The sequence below is a fragment of the Lontra canadensis genome, unplaced genomic scaffold, assembly GCF_010015895.1.
Source record: "Lontra canadensis isolate GAN:19392208 unplaced genomic scaffold, GSC_riverotter_1.0 scaffold5, whole genome shotgun sequence".
Taxonomy (NCBI): Eukaryota; Metazoa; Chordata; class Mammalia; order Carnivora; family Mustelidae; genus Lontra; species Lontra canadensis.
In genome coordinates, this window is record NW_022630999.1 from 36,076,162 (window position 1) to 36,093,416 (window position 17,255).

At 41.7% G+C, this 17,255-nt stretch overlaps 1 protein-coding gene across 1 annotated transcript in view; it reads left to right on the forward strand.

The window, feature by feature from the left end:
• ATP6V0E1 (ATPase H+ transporting V0 subunit e1) overlaps positions 1-15,605 on the forward strand; it is a 29,632-nt gene extending 14,027 nt beyond the window's left edge. The window contains exons 3-4 of the mRNA XM_032851832.1: positions 7,467-7,596; positions 15,116-15,605. Of these exons, the coding sequence (XP_032707723.1) occupies positions 7,467-7,560 (94 nt within the window). The 3' untranslated portion in view covers positions 7,561-7,596; positions 15,116-15,605. The remainder of the gene's footprint in view (positions 1-7,466; positions 7,597-15,115) is intronic.
• The last annotated feature ends 1,650 nt before the right edge of the window (positions 15,606-17,255 follow it).

The window sequence follows — 17,255 nt, forward strand, 5'->3', positions numbered from 1 at the left end:
CAGACTCTAAATACTCTTTCTTTTGGTGGTAAGCAGCAGCTGAAATTTCCCCTCCATTCTTTCAGACTTCTGGGTGTTTTTCACAGTCCTTGGCATTTTCCTAGAGCATGCACAGTTGAGGGGTCAGCCAAGGGTTAAGGGAAATTTATACAGATTTTGGGGGTCCCCTTTGTGGTACCTTCTTTTTTTGAGATTTCCCTTTTTTATTTCTAAGAAATAGAAATATTTTTTAGCATTTCTGGCAGCTCTGAACTTCATCTTTTGCTACCTAAGCCAAGAAGACTGCAGCTTTTTGCTTGAGTTTCAATTATCTTGCCCCACACATGGGACTGGATAGTGTTTTCAAGAGAAATGCTGTATAAAGGTATTGGTGTAGCTTGCTTGTTTTCTTTCTTTCTTTCTCTTTTTCTCTTTCTCTTTCTTTCCTTTCTGAGAGTGCACGCGTGCAATCTTGCACAAGCAGTGGGACAGGGGAGATGGGGGAGAGAATTTTCAGCAGTGGAGCCCCACGCTGGGCTCAATCTCATGACCCTGAGATCATGACCTGAGTTGAAATCAAGAGTCAGACACTTAACAAATTGAGCCACTCAGGTGCCCTGGTGTGATTTCCTGAAGGATTGAATCCCTGTACAGTTTCTACCTGCTTTTGGGCATTCTCTTGTACCATCAAATAGTTATTCTTCATATATTGTTCAGAGTTTATAAACACTGTCTACAGGATGAATGTGATATAAGCTACTCTGCTTTACCAGAGCAGAACTTCACCACTTGCCTTTTTTTGTTTTCAGGTTTATATTTTTCATTTCTGTGGGTATTCTTTTTGTGCTTTTACAGTTTTGATTTCCCTCCCTCCTTCCCCATTCTCCTTGTACATTTTACAATCTTAGTTCGTGAAACATAGTAGACAGCTTATCTGTTGTCTGTGTCTGATCATTCTAGTATCTGAAGTCCATGCAGTTCTGTATCAGCTCTTTGCTCTCTTCGGTCCCTCTCATTCATGGTGCCACATGCATTTAACAATATTTCATTGCTGTCTTTTCATTTTCCCTATAATTCCATGTGTATGACTTTTTTGAGGCCTGCTATGAAAGTGGGCTTCTCCAGAAAAAAGATTAACATTGCTTCTGCCAAGTGCCAAAGGCCATCACCAGTGTGGAATCAAATTAAGTAAAATTCTTTGTTATATGATTTTTTTTTTTAAACCACATAGAATGAATTTGAGTTACAGACTTTCATTAAGGTTAATTTTCAGTGGCAGTGTTCTTCTCCTTCCTTCTTGATGCTTATATTTGAGACAGTTGGTTTTCCTGTCATTCTTTTTCAGGGGTTCTATCTCATTTATCCATACCTTGAGATACAGCCCCTTGGCACTGAGCGTTGTGGGGATGGGATGTGAAACTTGTATTAGATTCTCTACCTTAAGTGGGCCCTGGGCTTTGTCTGCTGTGTCCCATGCCCTGGGAAATCTGAAAATAAAAGCTCAAGTTCATGTGGTTTAGTCTATGCTGTGAAGGTGTGGAAAGCAGCCTGTAATCACTTTGTTTTCCTCTCTGTGTACTTGCCTTCACTCAGTTTTTTGGTCTGAGGACTGCTTACATGTCTGTCATGGATATGTTAAAAATTGCTAGATATCTTGACTGTATATAGTGGGAGAGAAATCTAGGTACCTGGCCTAGCATATATCATCATCTGCTATATGGAAAAGTATACTTTTCTTACTTTGACTTTTTCCTCTTTTCCTTTATAATTTGGGAGATAAGGGCATTGTTACAGACTTTGAACTGGAAGGCCTGGTATAGAAAGTACGGAGAAAAGAAATGATATTCCAAGTGTAGAGCTGGTAAAAATGGGGTGTATTCCTGTGGTAGTGAAAGGGCCCTCATAGAGATAGTGTTGGGATAAGGTTAATTTAGTTGGTGCCTTCTCACCTGAATCTTGGGGCCCTTTTCTAAGCTCCTGTGGCTGTGGCAGAATTCAGTTCCTTTGAATTGGTTGTTGGACTAAGGTCTGTTTTCCTTGCTGGCTATTAGTTGGTGACTGCTCTCAGCTCCTAGAGGTCACATTCTTTTCCATGTGGCCCTTGAATCTTCAAAGCCAACAATAGACCATCTCCTTTGTGTCAAATCTTTCTCATCCTGTAATAATCTGGGTCCAGTTACAAGATAGAAACCCACACAGTAGGTTAAACAGGAGAAGTTTAACATGGTTCCTGTTCACTACGAAGAAAGAAACCAAGATAGAAGGAAATTCTGTGTGGTACTCTAGGGCTGAGGGAGAGTATCCAAGGAAAGACAAACTTGGAAGGGAATCAGGCCTTGTTGGAGAAACTGTGGTTCCGCCCACTAGATAGCAGAGAATTTCCTTGGTTCGGCCAGGCTGGAGTGGTTCTGGAGTTGGTGGGCAAACAGTAGGCCACCCTCGGGAATACGGGCGAGAGAGCGGGCAGGCTGTGGCGTGGGTGCAATTCCCTGTGTCAGTGTGAGTGGGAGGCCTGCAGAGCATCCAGGTTATACAAGTTTGGTTTCCCTGTCAGGAGGACTGCAGAAAGGTTATTTCCAGGCTGAGGCTGCCAGCTCAAAGCGTGACTGTGTTCCAGCCCTGAGTCTCTGCAGGCTCCACGGAATAGGCACACACCGATTCCATCGTCTTCCAGCCCACGCCCACCGTGTCCCTCCAGCTCCCTCTACTGAGAAAGTTGAATGTTGTGTTCACTGTAAAGGAGAGAAAGGAATTCAGTTGCTTATTCCAGAACACATATTAAAGGCTGTGTTCAGAATTGATTGGCATTAAATGCTTAAGTGATACACACATTCCTAAGGTCCTTCATCAGGGAGAGCCCCCCATCTCTTTTAAGAGTTCACCCAATTAGGTCAGGTTCACTCAGGGTAATTTTCCTTAAAGCCAGCAGTACAGTCTAACACAGTCTAATCTTGGGAGTGATTGTCCCATCATACTCACTGTCCTGGGGTTAGACAGAGTGTGTATACGAGGGGATGGGAATCTTGGGGGAATATCTTAGAATTCTGCCTATCACAGAGGGCTGGGGGTGGAGAGGAGGTGGAGATGAGATGACTCATTGTTACATGAGAAACTCCTTTGTAAAGTAAATAGGTTGTATTTCAGTCTGTGGGTGTGTCAGAGAAGAAGAAGGAATAACTAGTATTTATTGAACATCTAGTTGTCAGCTAGTTTCATGTATTACCTGTTTAATTCTTAACATCTTGAAATAGAGGTTATTGTCTTCATTTTACAAGAGGGAAAGCTGAGGCTCAGTTTATAAGGTCACTTGCCTGGAATCACTCCACTAATATTCGGGTAGCTGGAATTAAAATGCATTCTTGTCTAATATTGAATCTCGTATTTTTTTTTCCTGCCTCTCTCACAGTAATAACAAAAGCTTTCATTTTTAAAATTCAATTCTTTTAAACTAAAACAAAAATACACAATTCATTCATCTTGCCCATCCACTACACCCCACCTCTGGCAACCACCGATCTGTTTTCTGTTACCTATGAGCTTGTTTTTTTAGATAAAAAAACATATAAAAGAGATCATACAGTATTTATCTTTCTCTGACTTATTTCACTTAGCATAATGCCCTCGAAGTCCATTTATGTCCCAACTGGCAAGATCCACATTCTTTTTAATGGCTGAATAATATTCCACTGTATATATTTACTATAATCTCTTTATTCATCCATCCATTCATCCATTGATAAAACCTGTATGTTTTAGTCATGTCTAATAACGTTGCTGCCCTTGAAAGAATTGGTGTTGTTTGATTAGGGTGAGGGGATATGACTGAGGTCATCTCAGTGGAGATAAGGCAAGTTACTCTCCTGCATCTCTCCTTTTTCTTCAGGAGCGCACTGATAGAGGTCATTCCTATCCTGGTCCTCGCTGGAGGGGCAGTGGATCAGAATAGAAGTCCTAGCTGGACTTAACCCATTCCAGCAGGGAAGCCTAGCAGTTACGCACTTGATCTGTGCATCAGAAAGAAGTAACCATTCCTTTGTTCCCTGCTCTCATATCCAAGTGTGGAACCAAAAAAAAAAAAAGCAAGATTTGAGAGGTCTGGATATAGCCTTTTCAGTGGGGAGGGCATATTTTGTGTTTGGAGAATTCTAATAAGCAAGAGCTGAGCTTGTGGTAAGTGAGCAGGGAGTGTTTGTAGCATGAATGCTCCCATGCATATGGTATTTAAAGCACAATCTGCTGCTAACCTTGCCTTGTCTCTCACAAGCTCATGAGCCCCTCGAGGGTTGGCTCCTTAACCAGTTAATCTTTGCATTGGTAAGTGGTTGTGGAATTAATTAGGAGCTCCGGCTCCTAACTGCTGGATTTGTTTTGCCCTTTATATGCTGTGGGAGCAGCCTGATGTAGTGGGACTCAGGAGTTCTGGGTTCCTCTTCCAGCTTTATCTCTGATTCACTGTGGGGTATTAAGCTCCCTAGCACTTAGTTTCTTCCTCATTAAAATGAGGAACATGGACTTGACCTCTGGTCCCTTCTAGCCCTGCAGTTCTCTGAAATATGTTACCGTACCATAGCTGCCTCAGTAGTTTGAATAATTTCAGATGGTTGGTTATTAGGCTGGCCTTCAGGTTATGGAGACATGTGGAACAGTTTGGGCAAGTGTGAAGGGTACACTTAGTTCTCTTTCCTTGGACACATGAAGTAATAGATTCACTGGAATAGGATCGCTTCCTCCACCCACTTCCATCAATTCAGAGTGGATTTTTTTCTCCTTCCAGTTTTCCACCGTGTTTATCAGCTTTAAAGGGAAATTTTAAGTCAGGCGGTAGTCAGAAGGGCAGGCACAGAGCTCAGCTGGTGAGAGGGGGAAAATTCCTCCATGAAATTACAAGTGAACTGACCTGGGCTTTTTCCCAAGGAATTTTTGTGAACTGTAGTTTGTTGGTTTGGTTTGGTTTTGAAGTGAGATGTTTTGCTTGATTTGAAACATTAAAGAGTAGTATGTAAAATTCAATTTTAGAAAGTTTCTGAATCCTGATCGGAACAAGCAAAGTGGTCTTTGTTCTTGATTTAGGATATTTTTTTCTTTACCTCAGGTAACAGAGGCTTATGATGGACTTCATCAACCATCAGCAGATGGATTCTTTGTTTCCTTAACTCCCAACAGATTAGATTTAGCTAAATGGATGCCTTCTGAACTGTTGTCCCTGAAAAAAATATTTCAGAAGATAACTTTTGTAGGGGGAACGTTAGTCTAACCTGATTTCTGGTTCAGGAGCTCCTACCTCCTACTTAGTATTATGACCACAGGCTAGTCATTCAACCTGTCTCTGCCTGTGTTTCCTTAATTGTATTGTGGGACAATTAAAAGAAGGATTATATGTGAAGGATAGCATCTGTATTTTTTAAAGCTCCCTGGGTGTTTATAATGAACAGCCAGGATGGAGAAGCCCTGCTATACAACATGATACAAAGTGCTGGGAGTTGGTGCTTTTATCCCATTCTGTACATTTTTCAATGGAAAAAAAAAGACCAGTTTAGGTTCTAGCATAATTTTTATCTAGTACTTGTAAGCGTTGGCTAGTTATTTCAGTCTCTTACGAAAGGATGAACGACTGTTTTTACAGTCAGCCTCTATTGCCTGCTGGGATTGGGGAAGTCCTGGGTCTGTGTGGAATTTTCCATGACTCTTAGCTCCGCACCATTAGTGTTCACTGCAGTCACAGAGCTTTTCAGTGTGTCTGCCTGTGCTGTCCTCTTTCTTTGTTTCACAGTGTTGGGTAGATGTGACCTCAACTACAAGTCTCGGTATTCTGTTTGTGTTTAATATTCTCATTCTGAGGTCAGATCAGAGCATCTCATCTGAATTAGCTTTTGGTTTATAAAGTGAATCAGCCCAGGGTATCTGTTTTGGCCTGATTTCCTCAGGTGTCATGTTTCCTGTCACAAAACCACCTTCTCTGGGGTGGGGCGGGAAAGCCGGTACGTTTGTTTCTGTAGGTGCAAGCCTGGGGTGGGGTGCTGGCAGGTTCTCCAGCAGTCTGGTCATTGGTGATCAGAATCGGCTTTTTGATCCTTTGACTGGAAGAGTTCTAAAGATGACAGCAACTGGAAGAAAAGAGATGTAACCGGGTAACAGCCTAGCTGGGTTTGGCTGGTTCCCCTCATATAGGGGAATTTAAAGTGCTAAAATTTTAGGAGACTCCTGTAGCAATTCTCTTTCCCTTTTCCTTGGGAAGCAGTGGTGCAGAGAGGATAGCTGCATCAGATTATATTACCAAAGTCTCCTCTCCCTGATCAGTCGATGGAGGCCGGGCTTGTTTACCATACCCTCCCCCTGCAAAATGAGAGACATTCTCCAATCACTGCGTATATATTACAGAGGAATGAAAGTCAGCATGTATTCTGCTTCATTCTGGTCTCTGCTCAAATGTTACCTCCTTGGAGAGGCCTTCCCTGACTACCGTCATCACTCTCTAGTCCTTCATCCTACTTCATTTCCTTCCTGACATTATGTTATGTAAGCTTTGTGAAGGTAGTGACACTTCATTTTCTCCTCTGTATCCCTGGGGCCTGGAACCTAGTAGGTGCTCATTAAATATTTGTTTAATAAGTAAGACATGGGGTGGTTTGAATGGTGAGATATTTTTGTATTATCTTCCTTTTGTCTTAGCTCAGTGATTCTCAAGCTTCGCTGGATATAGGTATCCCTGGATCAGACATAAAACCATTTATTCAGAACTTTGCAAGTTGTAGAAGAAAATTTTAAAGGCAATTTGTGTACCTTTTTCACTTTTAACCTTGAGATAGTATGTAACACCACTGTACTTTCTCCATAATGAATCTGTATAGTACAAAGGAATGCGTTGTTGCTTGGATTCTCAAGTAAGCTGGGGGAATTAAATACCCATTTGGTTCAGCTCCACTGGGGCCAAAAGATGTGTTACATATTTTAGTGGTGATGGTGATTAGAGAAGGGGAGCTCAAGTGTTACAGCCTCATTGAAAGATGGTGGGCTGAAATTTAACCTCGGCTCTCTCAGTAAAAATGGGTGTGTCCTATTGATTGTGGGTCTTAGCATTTGGAGAATGGATAAAGTAACACCCATTCTTCCTAAGCTTGGAAGTTGTGATGATGCTAAATAGAAATTAGGTAAAGATATTCTGAGGTAGAGATCTTACTGGAATGTGGGAAACCTTGGCTATGTGGAATTAAGATAATGAAAGAAAAGACAACTATGGTGAAGTCTCGCTGCTTTGTCACTGTGTCTTGAAATGAAGGCGGGGTATGCTCTTTGAGACGTGGGGTGTAAGATGTGCTCCCACTAGCACCACGTGTTTTATGAACTTAGTGTTTGGAAGGTTTGGTCTGAGCAGAAGAGATTTAAATTTTACTAAAGCATTCGTTTTCATCCTAATTGAAAATGGTCCTGTTTCGACATGAGTTCACCATTTTCTGTTGTTGCTTTTCCTCCCCCCATCATTCTTTTAGTTGGCTGATTGCAATTCTGGCCCAACTCAACCCTCTCTTTGGACCACAGTTGAAAAATGAAACCATCTGGTACCTCAAGTATCATTGGCCTTAAGGAGGAAGACCTGCTCGCCAGTGCTCCATCATTGAGGTGACTAATACCCTTGACCTTTCACATCAGTGTTGTCTGTCACTCTGGCAGCTAGAGGTTGCCTTGACTTTTCCTCAGAAAACTACAGCCATTTTAACACTTGGCAAGGGCAGCGGGTGAAAGTAAACATCTGAAGAACAGAAATAAATTTGGGACTTAGGCCATTCCCTTTACCAAAAGATTTATTCATAAGAGTCTTTTCAATTCTGCTGTTACCCAGCCATTTAAGTAAAGTTTACGTGTAGTCTTTAAGATACAGGAGCGTGACTATATTTTATATTATAGGATTCTTAAAGCTGCTGACAGTTTTAAATTAAGGGCATTTCTGAATGCTTTGAATAGAGAGACGGGTGCTCTTTGAAAGCTGGAGTTAAAATTGTAAGTTTTATTTGGTTCAGATCAGAGAAGTGAGGAGTGATACAGTGGAAAGATTTATTCATTGGCTGAGAGTCAGAAAACCTGTCGTTTAGTTTGTTCCTCTTCATTATTTTGATAAATGGAAGTCAGTCCTCACTGCTTGCCTAGATCCTGGTTCCGCTTTTTTGGCAGGAGTGTTTCTTAGGTGGCACCGTGAACTCATATCAAGAGACACATGGTGTCTGACTCTCCTGTCTTCCATGATGCTACGATGATCAGTGGCTTCAGGTAACAACAGCCTGGTCCCTCTGATGGCAAAGTACTCTGCCAACCTTTTATCTGGGGATTTTACCATTGATGATCTTAGCCTGAAGTAAACATTTCCGTAGAAAGTACTAAATGGTGATTTTGCAGTTCCACCGTTAAATCTACATTTGATTGGATGAGATGTTTCTATAAAGATGAATTTACCCTCATTCTCGGGCTATTCAATAACCTTGAAATATAGATCATACATGAAAAGTAGTATACATATTTAGTTCTTTTCAGAAATTTCAGGGTAAGATGTTAGTACCCACGTTACTTCCAGGGTATCCAGGGAGGTTTTCATTTCTTCTCTTTTGAATTTTAATCAGTTACATTTATTACCCTTTTAATGTTCAGTTGTTCTTTCTTTGGCCTGTGGGAGCCTGTCTAGACTGGCTTCTGTGTCCTTTTGATGTTAGTCTTTGGTAGTTTCCTTACTTACTGGCAACATAAAGATGTCCCAGATGCGTGTTTCCTGGCCCAGTTTTGGAATCAGCTGTTCCTCAGATTGCTTTCTAAATTTCCCACTGAAAAGATCCTGGTTCACTAATCGGCCCTCAAGCCCAGCTGGTTCCTTTCAGTGGGAAATGGATTTAAAAACCAAGATCTGATTGTCAGGTGCATCCATTTCTGCTGGGGTGTTGTTGCTTAAGCCTTTACAGTGGACAGAGCCAGGAAGTATGTTCTTCTAAGAAGAAAAAAATCATGAGTTCATGTTAGTACCTTTTTTTTTTTTAAGGTTTTATGTATTTATTTGACAGAGAGGGCAAGAGCACAAGCAGGGGGAGTGGCAGGCAGAGGGAGAGGGAAAAGCAGGCTCCCAGCTGAGCAGAGAGCCTGATGAGGGAGCCGAAGGCAGATGCTTAACTGACTGAGCCACCCAGGCGCCCCTCATGTTAGTACTTCCAATTCCAATTTAACATTTCACAGTTTTTACTTCTTTGGTTTTATACTTGCATATCATTCACATATGCTGAAAATCTTGGCTCATAAGTAATTTACTTATTATCCTGCAGTACATACAGTTTCAGAATAACACCAGAATAGCTACTAACTATAGAGTGCAGTTTAGGATTTCTTTGCTGCTTTATTTGTCCTTAAAACAAATAAAGAAAAAGATGTTGTTTTCTGAGGTCACTTGAAATAATTATTTCCTCTCATCATTATCAATTTGATATATAATCAGATTGTTTTATTTTGTGTTCAATTCGTAGTAATTTTTTTATTTGCTACTGCTTTTGAGTATGTAAAACCTATTCCAAAGTCAAAATTTTAAACAAGATACATTCAGAGAGGTCTGTCCTTCCTGTGTTTCATTTTGCCAAGATAAGCAAATATATACATACATACATACATAAAAATCTATATGTGTGTATATATATAGACATGCATGTTTATATCTCCTACACACAGCTGTTACAGAAGAGATATCATATTATATATGCTATTCTGTACCTTGGGTTTTTTTCACTGAAAAATACATCTTAGAGATTGCTTTTATCAGTGTATAGAGATATTCCTCAATTCTTTTTAGAGCCATTGATGTACTTTGGGATTGTTTCTAGTCTTTTGTTGTTATTGATAAAGGTACAGTATCATCCTAAACGTATGACATTTTATATTTTTGTTGATCTTTGGATTAGATTCTGTGAAAATTTTAAATTTCAGGTTTAAAGGTATAAATGCTTTTTCTAGCTATTACCACATCCCTTCTATAGAGATTATACCATTTTTACATTTTCACCAACAATATATGAGAGTGCCTCTTTCCTCACAGCCTGGATTTTTGCCAGTCTGATAGGTAAGTAATCAAGTTTGTTTTTTGTTTTTTTTTTTCCCCCTTTGAGTTCTGTCTTTGCCCAAAGGGTAATGTATATATATAGTATTTTCTGATTTATAAGATTTTTTTTTAACCTGTCTTTTTTCCTCAAGTTCTCCTGTTTGTTATCCTTCCTTTTAATTACAATGGATATTAGGTCAGGATGTTGATTGGGGTTTCAGGCAGAGAACTTCAGGCCTCAGTTGGATCTGCTTCCAGCATTGCCTTTCACTTAATTTCTCTGAGCCTCATTTCCTTCCCTTGTAATAAAAGAGAATTGGGCTCTTTGGGTCTGAGGAACAGTGTGTGTGTGGATCTGAAGGTTCCGTTTGTCCATTTTCAATCTCAAGTCAACGTGATTGACAAATTCCTTGTTTGCACTCTGGTTCCCAGCACAAACCAGGGCTGCTCGAAACCCTTGTATTAAATGGTTCCTTTATGAGCAGAAGCCAGGAGGCAGGAGAGCATAACCAGGAGGACCCTGACTAGGAACGTCATGTCACATTGATTCTGCATTTGAGGTCGTGATTATGGTAGCACCGTAACTGTAGGCCTTGGAGTTACCGCATGAAGAGATCTAATCTCTGCCTAACGTAGAAGCAGACAACTCCCGTGACAAGACTTTTTTTTTTTTTTTAAGATTTTTTTATTTGTTTATTTGACAGAGATCACAAGTAGGCAGAGAGGCAGGCAGAGAGAGAGGAAGGGAAGCAGGCTCCCCCCTGAGCAGAGAGTCTGACGCGGGGCTCGATCCCAGGACCCCGAGACCATGACCTGAGCCGAAGGCAGAGACTTAACCCACTGAGCCACCCAGGCGCCCCCCTGTGATAAGACTTTACTTTTCTTTGTGGTAAATCAAAAGGCCGAGCTCAATTCTCTTTTGAACTTCGTGCTTTGATACGACAGTGGGATGATAAAGGAGTCCAGAAACCAGATCTAGGCCTGTCTTCCCCTGGTAAGGAAAAGCTCTTGATTTTGTGCATGATAGAGGCCAGATATTGGAAAGAAGGAGGCATAGGCCAGATGTGTTATTCAGCAGAGGAAAATGAGGAACAGTCATGAAAGCTTTAGAATAATTTTGTATGGATGGAATTGACTTGATTTCAATAGCCCAGGTAAGCACCTAGCTGATCTTTTGCTACTTTAATCACTTTAATTGCCACGATTTTCTTTCATGTGTTGGTGATGATAGGCAGAGTTACAGCACATTAGGTTTATTGGCTGGAAATCTTGCGGGTACTTCTAAGAACAGCGCTCATTCCCTCTCTGCCCCCTGCTAGCCTTGTCTGCCTCTCCTAGATTCCTAAGATGCTTCAGGAACTGTCACATTAAGATTGCTGTTTTTGTCACAGCCCATTTTCCTGCAGCCTTGGGGATGCGATGCTAGTGTGAAACCTCCTTGGAGTGGATTTGGCTTCTGCCCCAGCAGCCTTTAAGTTAGGTGGTTTACCACATCATTGTAATATTGTAGATGAGTTTATATGGCTTACTGTCGTCCTAAAGGGCAGACATTCTATTTTATTACAGAGTCTGGACAGGAGAGGAATAAAGTGTATTGGTAATTAGGCCTCTGGCCAGGGGGAGCTGTTTTTCAATGCATTCCAAAAATAGTTGAGTGTTCCTGAGGTCCATGGTATCGAGTGGGGATTTTGGGGAAGGCGTGGGCTCTGAAGAGGTTTGTGATCTGTTGAGAGGCTGAAATGAAACCGTATTTGTGAAAAGTTAAATGGTGCAAGGTGTTTCGTGGTTAAAAAATATATCTTTTACTCTGCTCTCTCTGACCGGATATGCTGCTGCCACTTCAAACTGTCGTATCTGTTTCAATTCCTGAGGTTACAGATTTCGCTGTCACTTAGAGTCAGAACCTGTTCAATCACCTCTTTCTCCTCTTCCTTGAATCCAGTGGATCCTGTTAATGGCTGTTACGTCTGCTCCTCCTCCCTGTTCCTCCTTTGGGCACCCGAAGTTATGAGCCAGATCGTTGTGGCTCCGGGTTATCACAGTGGCTCTTCATCAGGCCCACCCTTCTGCAGTCACCATGTCTACAAAACACCACCTTGTTTGTCTTCTTCATGCAGCACTTCCTGAAAGAGACCATTGCTTGCCCCCGAAGCTTTCAGTAGTTCTGTGTAGGCTGCTACAGGGTTGTTGTTGTTGTTTTCAAACTTGAAGTCCCTGAGTTTCGTGGGTACCTGACCCTTGGGATGTTCTGTAACATGTAGGAAGCACAGCTTTTGTTGGGTTCGCCAAAGTCCCCGTGAGCCACAGAAGGTAAGAATGACTAACCTGCAGCTTATGTCCAGCTTCCTAAGTTGGCAGTCAAGGCCTTCCTAGTTGCCTTCAAACCACTTTTGCAGCCTTTCTTTCACTACTTTTTTTTTTTTTTTTAAGATTTTATTTATTCATTTGACAGAGAGAGAGATCACAAGCAGGCAGGGAGGCAGGCAGAGAGAGAGGAGGAAGCAGGCCCTCCGCGGAGCAGAGAGCCCGATGCGGGGCTCGATCCCAGAACTCTGGGATCATGACCTGAGCCGAAGGCAGAGGCTTTAATCCACTGAGCCACCCAGGCGCCCCTTCTTTCACTACTTTGCTTGGAGACCTATTGGTTCCAGCCCTGCCATTTCCATGTTCTTGACCTAATGAATTTTGCTTAGCCTTTCCTGTCTCTCACTGCCCTATTAATTTAGAAGGCAGATAAGTAAACACACTCTTCTGCAGACATTCTCTTTGCTCTGCAGACCTTCTCTTTGCTCTCTTGCCTTCATTCACCCGTTCTGTCAATTCTTTCTGACGTTTTCTCTGAGTGTACAGCTTGCAAATCCTTGTACTTTCTTTACTGGCCACTTGTTTCAAAGTGATTTCCTTTCTCCATCGATGTATTTAGCTCTCCAGTTTTTGCCTTTCATTTTGTGCATTGCCTTGACTTGTTAAATACACAGACCTTTCGTTTGCTTAAACGTCTCTTGTAGCTAATCTATAATAAACATGTATCTTACACAGAATTATAAAGAAGGAATTGTTTTGTGAATTTATCTAAAATGAAAAAATACAGATAAAAATGAAACCTTTTCTTTGATTAAAAAAATATATTCACTCATCCTCCCCTGAACAGATTTGCTGGTTCTGCCCTTAATATTTTTATGTTGTCTTCATTCTCCTATTGTATCTGAAAGTAGCCTTAATGATTTCCTTATTTTATAAAATGAGAACATGGACCCTTTGGTTGAGTTCCTCTCCACCCACCCCCAAAAGGCTATTTCATGTCAAGAGAGACAATTAGAATACAGGCTTCTTTAATTCACTCCCAAATCAAACCACAGGTCCATGCCATTTAACATAACACTGACTCACATTTATCTCAAACTGGTATCACTGAGCTTAAGTGAAAATTTTTCTGATTCTTTGTGGTATTCCAAAGGTGAAGACTTAGTTTTCCCTTCTGTGTCCAAAAAGGTCTAAACTATGAGGAGGTCTGATCTGTGTGTATCATAAAAAAATTAACACAAACAACATCTGTATTCACCGCTTCAGTATTCTCAAGTTAAATTTATCATCTGCCTGGAATTCAGGTCTGTGCAGATGGATTGTTCTGCTGGCCTAAGGAGGAGAAGAGGAAATGATCATTAGATTAAAGGTTTTATCAGCCCATGAGGCCACAAGAAACCAGTAGCTCTGATAATTGCCCCTCCCTGGCCCGATGTGGTTATTTTCCTAGTACATTGTAAAAACAGTCCTCTGATTGTATATTGAGTCGAATGTATTTTAGTGGGTGAAGCAGTCTGGTGCTTTCCATGTTGAGGGTGATTGGACTGCCCCAGCTGGTTCCAGTAAGACTTACCACCCGTCTTGTGTTTGTTTTGGGGCATTATGGACCCCAGGCCTTGGGAAACCCATCATTTTACCACACTGCCCTGTGGATTTCCCGGTTGTGCTAACTGATTGAGAAAATCTCAAAGGCCCATGGGATCTCCTATGTACTATTTGACCTTCAGTCTTGTCAGACATGCCTGCTAACCCTCAACATTCTGGCAAATTGTGTGTCATAAACAGCTTGTCATCGTTGTCTTTTTTTTTTTTTTAGATTTTATTTATTTGAGAGAGAGCACGAGCAGTAGGGAAGGGGCAGAGGGAGAAGCAGACTCCCCACTGAGTAGGGAACCTGATGCAGGGCTCCATCTGAGTACCCGGGGATCATGACCCAAGCTAAAGGCAGACACTTAACCTACTGAGCCACCCAGGAGCTATGTAACTGGCTTGTTTTCTTTTCTGCCAACTCAGGTTTTATGTAGAAATTTCTTTGAAAGCCACTGTTTACTGGCTTTTTATATTCTCTCTATTGGCTTTTAATTTTGAAAGTAGCATATGTGGCTTTGTTTATATAGTCCTTGATTTTATCTTTTTAAAAGATTTATTTATTTATTTATTTATTTATTTATTTGACAGCTAGAGAGAGCACAAGCAGGGGGAGTGGCAGGAAGAGAGAGAAGGAGAAGCAGACTCCCTGCTGAGCTTGGAGCCTGATGTAGGGCTCAATCCCAGGACCCTGGGATTATGACCTGAGCCCGAAGGCTGACGCTCAACTGACTGAGCCACCTAGGCACCACTATCCAGTTCTTTAAAATAAGTTTTATATAAAGAAGTCTATGCGACCAGTGCTGTCAGTTTGATGTGTGAAGATTCCTATTTTCAGTGTTTCCTAGCTGTAAGAGGATAAGGGCAAATACAGATTCTTGAAGTGAACTCAATAGATTGCAGTAGGATCAGTCTGAGTCCACTCCCTGCTTTCCATGACACAGTCAAGCTGTGACTCACGGTTCTTGGTTCAGTAATGTCTTTGGTAATCAGACCTGTCATCACAGCCCTGCAAAACCTGCCCAAACTGAGACATACTTGAGCTCACTTTTCAGTCAAGTATTTATTGAGCACCTATATATATTTTTAAATTATTGGCCTGATTGACTTTCCTTGATGTTACTAACCTTTTGCCCTCTTAAGGATGGCATCAGGATCAGTTACTAGAACGGCTTTGTTTTGCAGGTCACGAAGAGAATTCCTCTAGATGCAAAGTCAACTCCAAAGCCAGACCACCTTCTTTGACTCGTCTCTTTCGGCCATCAGCTGCCTTAAATACTCACACCACATTTGAATATCTTACTCTACAATGCAGTATTTTTTCCTGTCACCTTTTTTACATTTCGACAAATTACGTGCCTACTTAAACCTAAACTGTGCTGACTCTACAGCGTTCATGCACTCTTCTGAGCTAGAAGGTGCTGTTCTTCTGGGAAATACATTGCTCTCTCCTGGGAACCTGTGAATTCGAAGACGACTCCTGCATGGTCACAGCAAGGGACTCAGCGAAGTGTTTAACTGTCACAAGACAGAATCCAGTGGGGCAGTCAGTAGGAGAGCAGAGAGCATGTTCAGAGGCAATATCTGTTCCAAAAGAATTACACCAAAGTATATTTTCAGGATGACTTTCTTATTTCTGCCATCTACTGGAATAAATTATTTTTCTGCTTTCTGTGGAAATCTGGTTTCAGTGTTTATTAAGTTCATTTTTGTAAGCTTTTATCTCTTGATGCCTTTTTTAGAAAATGATTTTGTTGTTCAAACTGGGTTGGAAATATAAACCTGGTCATGTAGTCTGACATACCTGAAGAGACTGGTGAGTGCTTTTCTTAGTCATTAGTAATCATTTGAGTGCTTGCTGTAGCCAAGGCACTGGAGGAATCAAAGGTGTGGGAATTGTGGTCCCTGCAAGTTCAAGAGCTGATACACAATCTGGAGAGGTAAGGTTGGTCTACATTGACCTGTAATCCAAGGCCGTGTTAGCCTATTGTCCATAAAACAGTGGTTATGATGGTGAACAGCGAAAGGATCCGTATCCAGCAGAGGCACAGGTGGAAATGGCCTTCCTTGTACCATCATACCCTCACAGATAGGACTGGAGAAATCAGGACGGATTAAAAAGCCTGGGATGGAGCAGTAATTATGTGTTTTCGTAGCAGCCATCTGAATAATTCACTAATTTGGGGACTTTATTAGCTTTAAGAAATTAAAAATTTAAATGGATCTAAATTTTCACCAGCCCATGGCTTTTTGACTGCCGGCCAAGCCAAGAATGGATTTCCTGTTTTGCAGTTTGTGCTTTTCTATTCCTCCCAAACAGTCTGAACGCGTTGCTTTGCTGTTCTTGTAACAGAAGAGTTTCAAGTTGAGATGGCTGTCCTGCTTTCATTTCTTTCTTTTCATTCTTTACTTTGATTTTGAACTTCAAATTTTCTTGAGAGGCAACTCTATACTTTACATTTCCAGCAAAAGGATCTCTTTAGCTAATTTCATGGAATCCATCAAACACTGAAGATCTGGCACTGGAGGGACATTAGTGGCAAACACGAGCTAACCCGGTGGTTTCTAGATAAGGAATCTGAGCCCAGAGAGAGAGATTGCGTTCCTAGTTCAGTGCAGCTGGTCAGATGCAGACCAGGGAGTGGGATCTGTGTTTCTTAATATCCCCGCTAGAGCCCTTCTTACTTGCCACCCTGCCTTTCCCAAAGTTGCAGCCAACTTTGGCTTTCGGGTATTAGGGAAGACTTCTGCCAGGCTGTCGCCCTTCAGAGCAGTTCACTTGACATTATTATTTGTCATCGAAGAAAGCAGTGCTGGTGGTTACTATGGGTACAGAAAAGGATGCTGAAGTCTCTGAACCCTAACCGTGGGGGAAGTGTGTGACTCCATTGCAGCTGTCTACCCAGATTCTTCAAGTCAGGTCCTGCCTCCCATTATCACCGGCGTTCAGCCTAAAGCCTTCCAATGCCATTGCACTGCTTTCTGGCGTTGCACCATGGTTTTGAAGCTGAGCCTTGTGATGTCTCTAATGTAGCGGCGCTTCCTTTGAGTGTTGCTTTCGCCTGTCTTGAGTTCAGCATATGGCATTAGCTGATGGGGAGCCTGAATTGTTTCAGCATTGCGGGGCTTAGCTGTGGTGTGCTCGTGGCGGTGATGGAAGATGGCGTTCCTGATCGTGGTTTGGCACAGTTCCAATTTAATGGCATAGTTGAAAGCAGAGGTCATGACCCTAGCTGATCCGAGTCCCTGAGTTACTCCTTGTCCCTGCCTTACTCTGTCACTTTGTATTGATCCATTTTTGTACTTCCCATTTGCTCTCAATTAG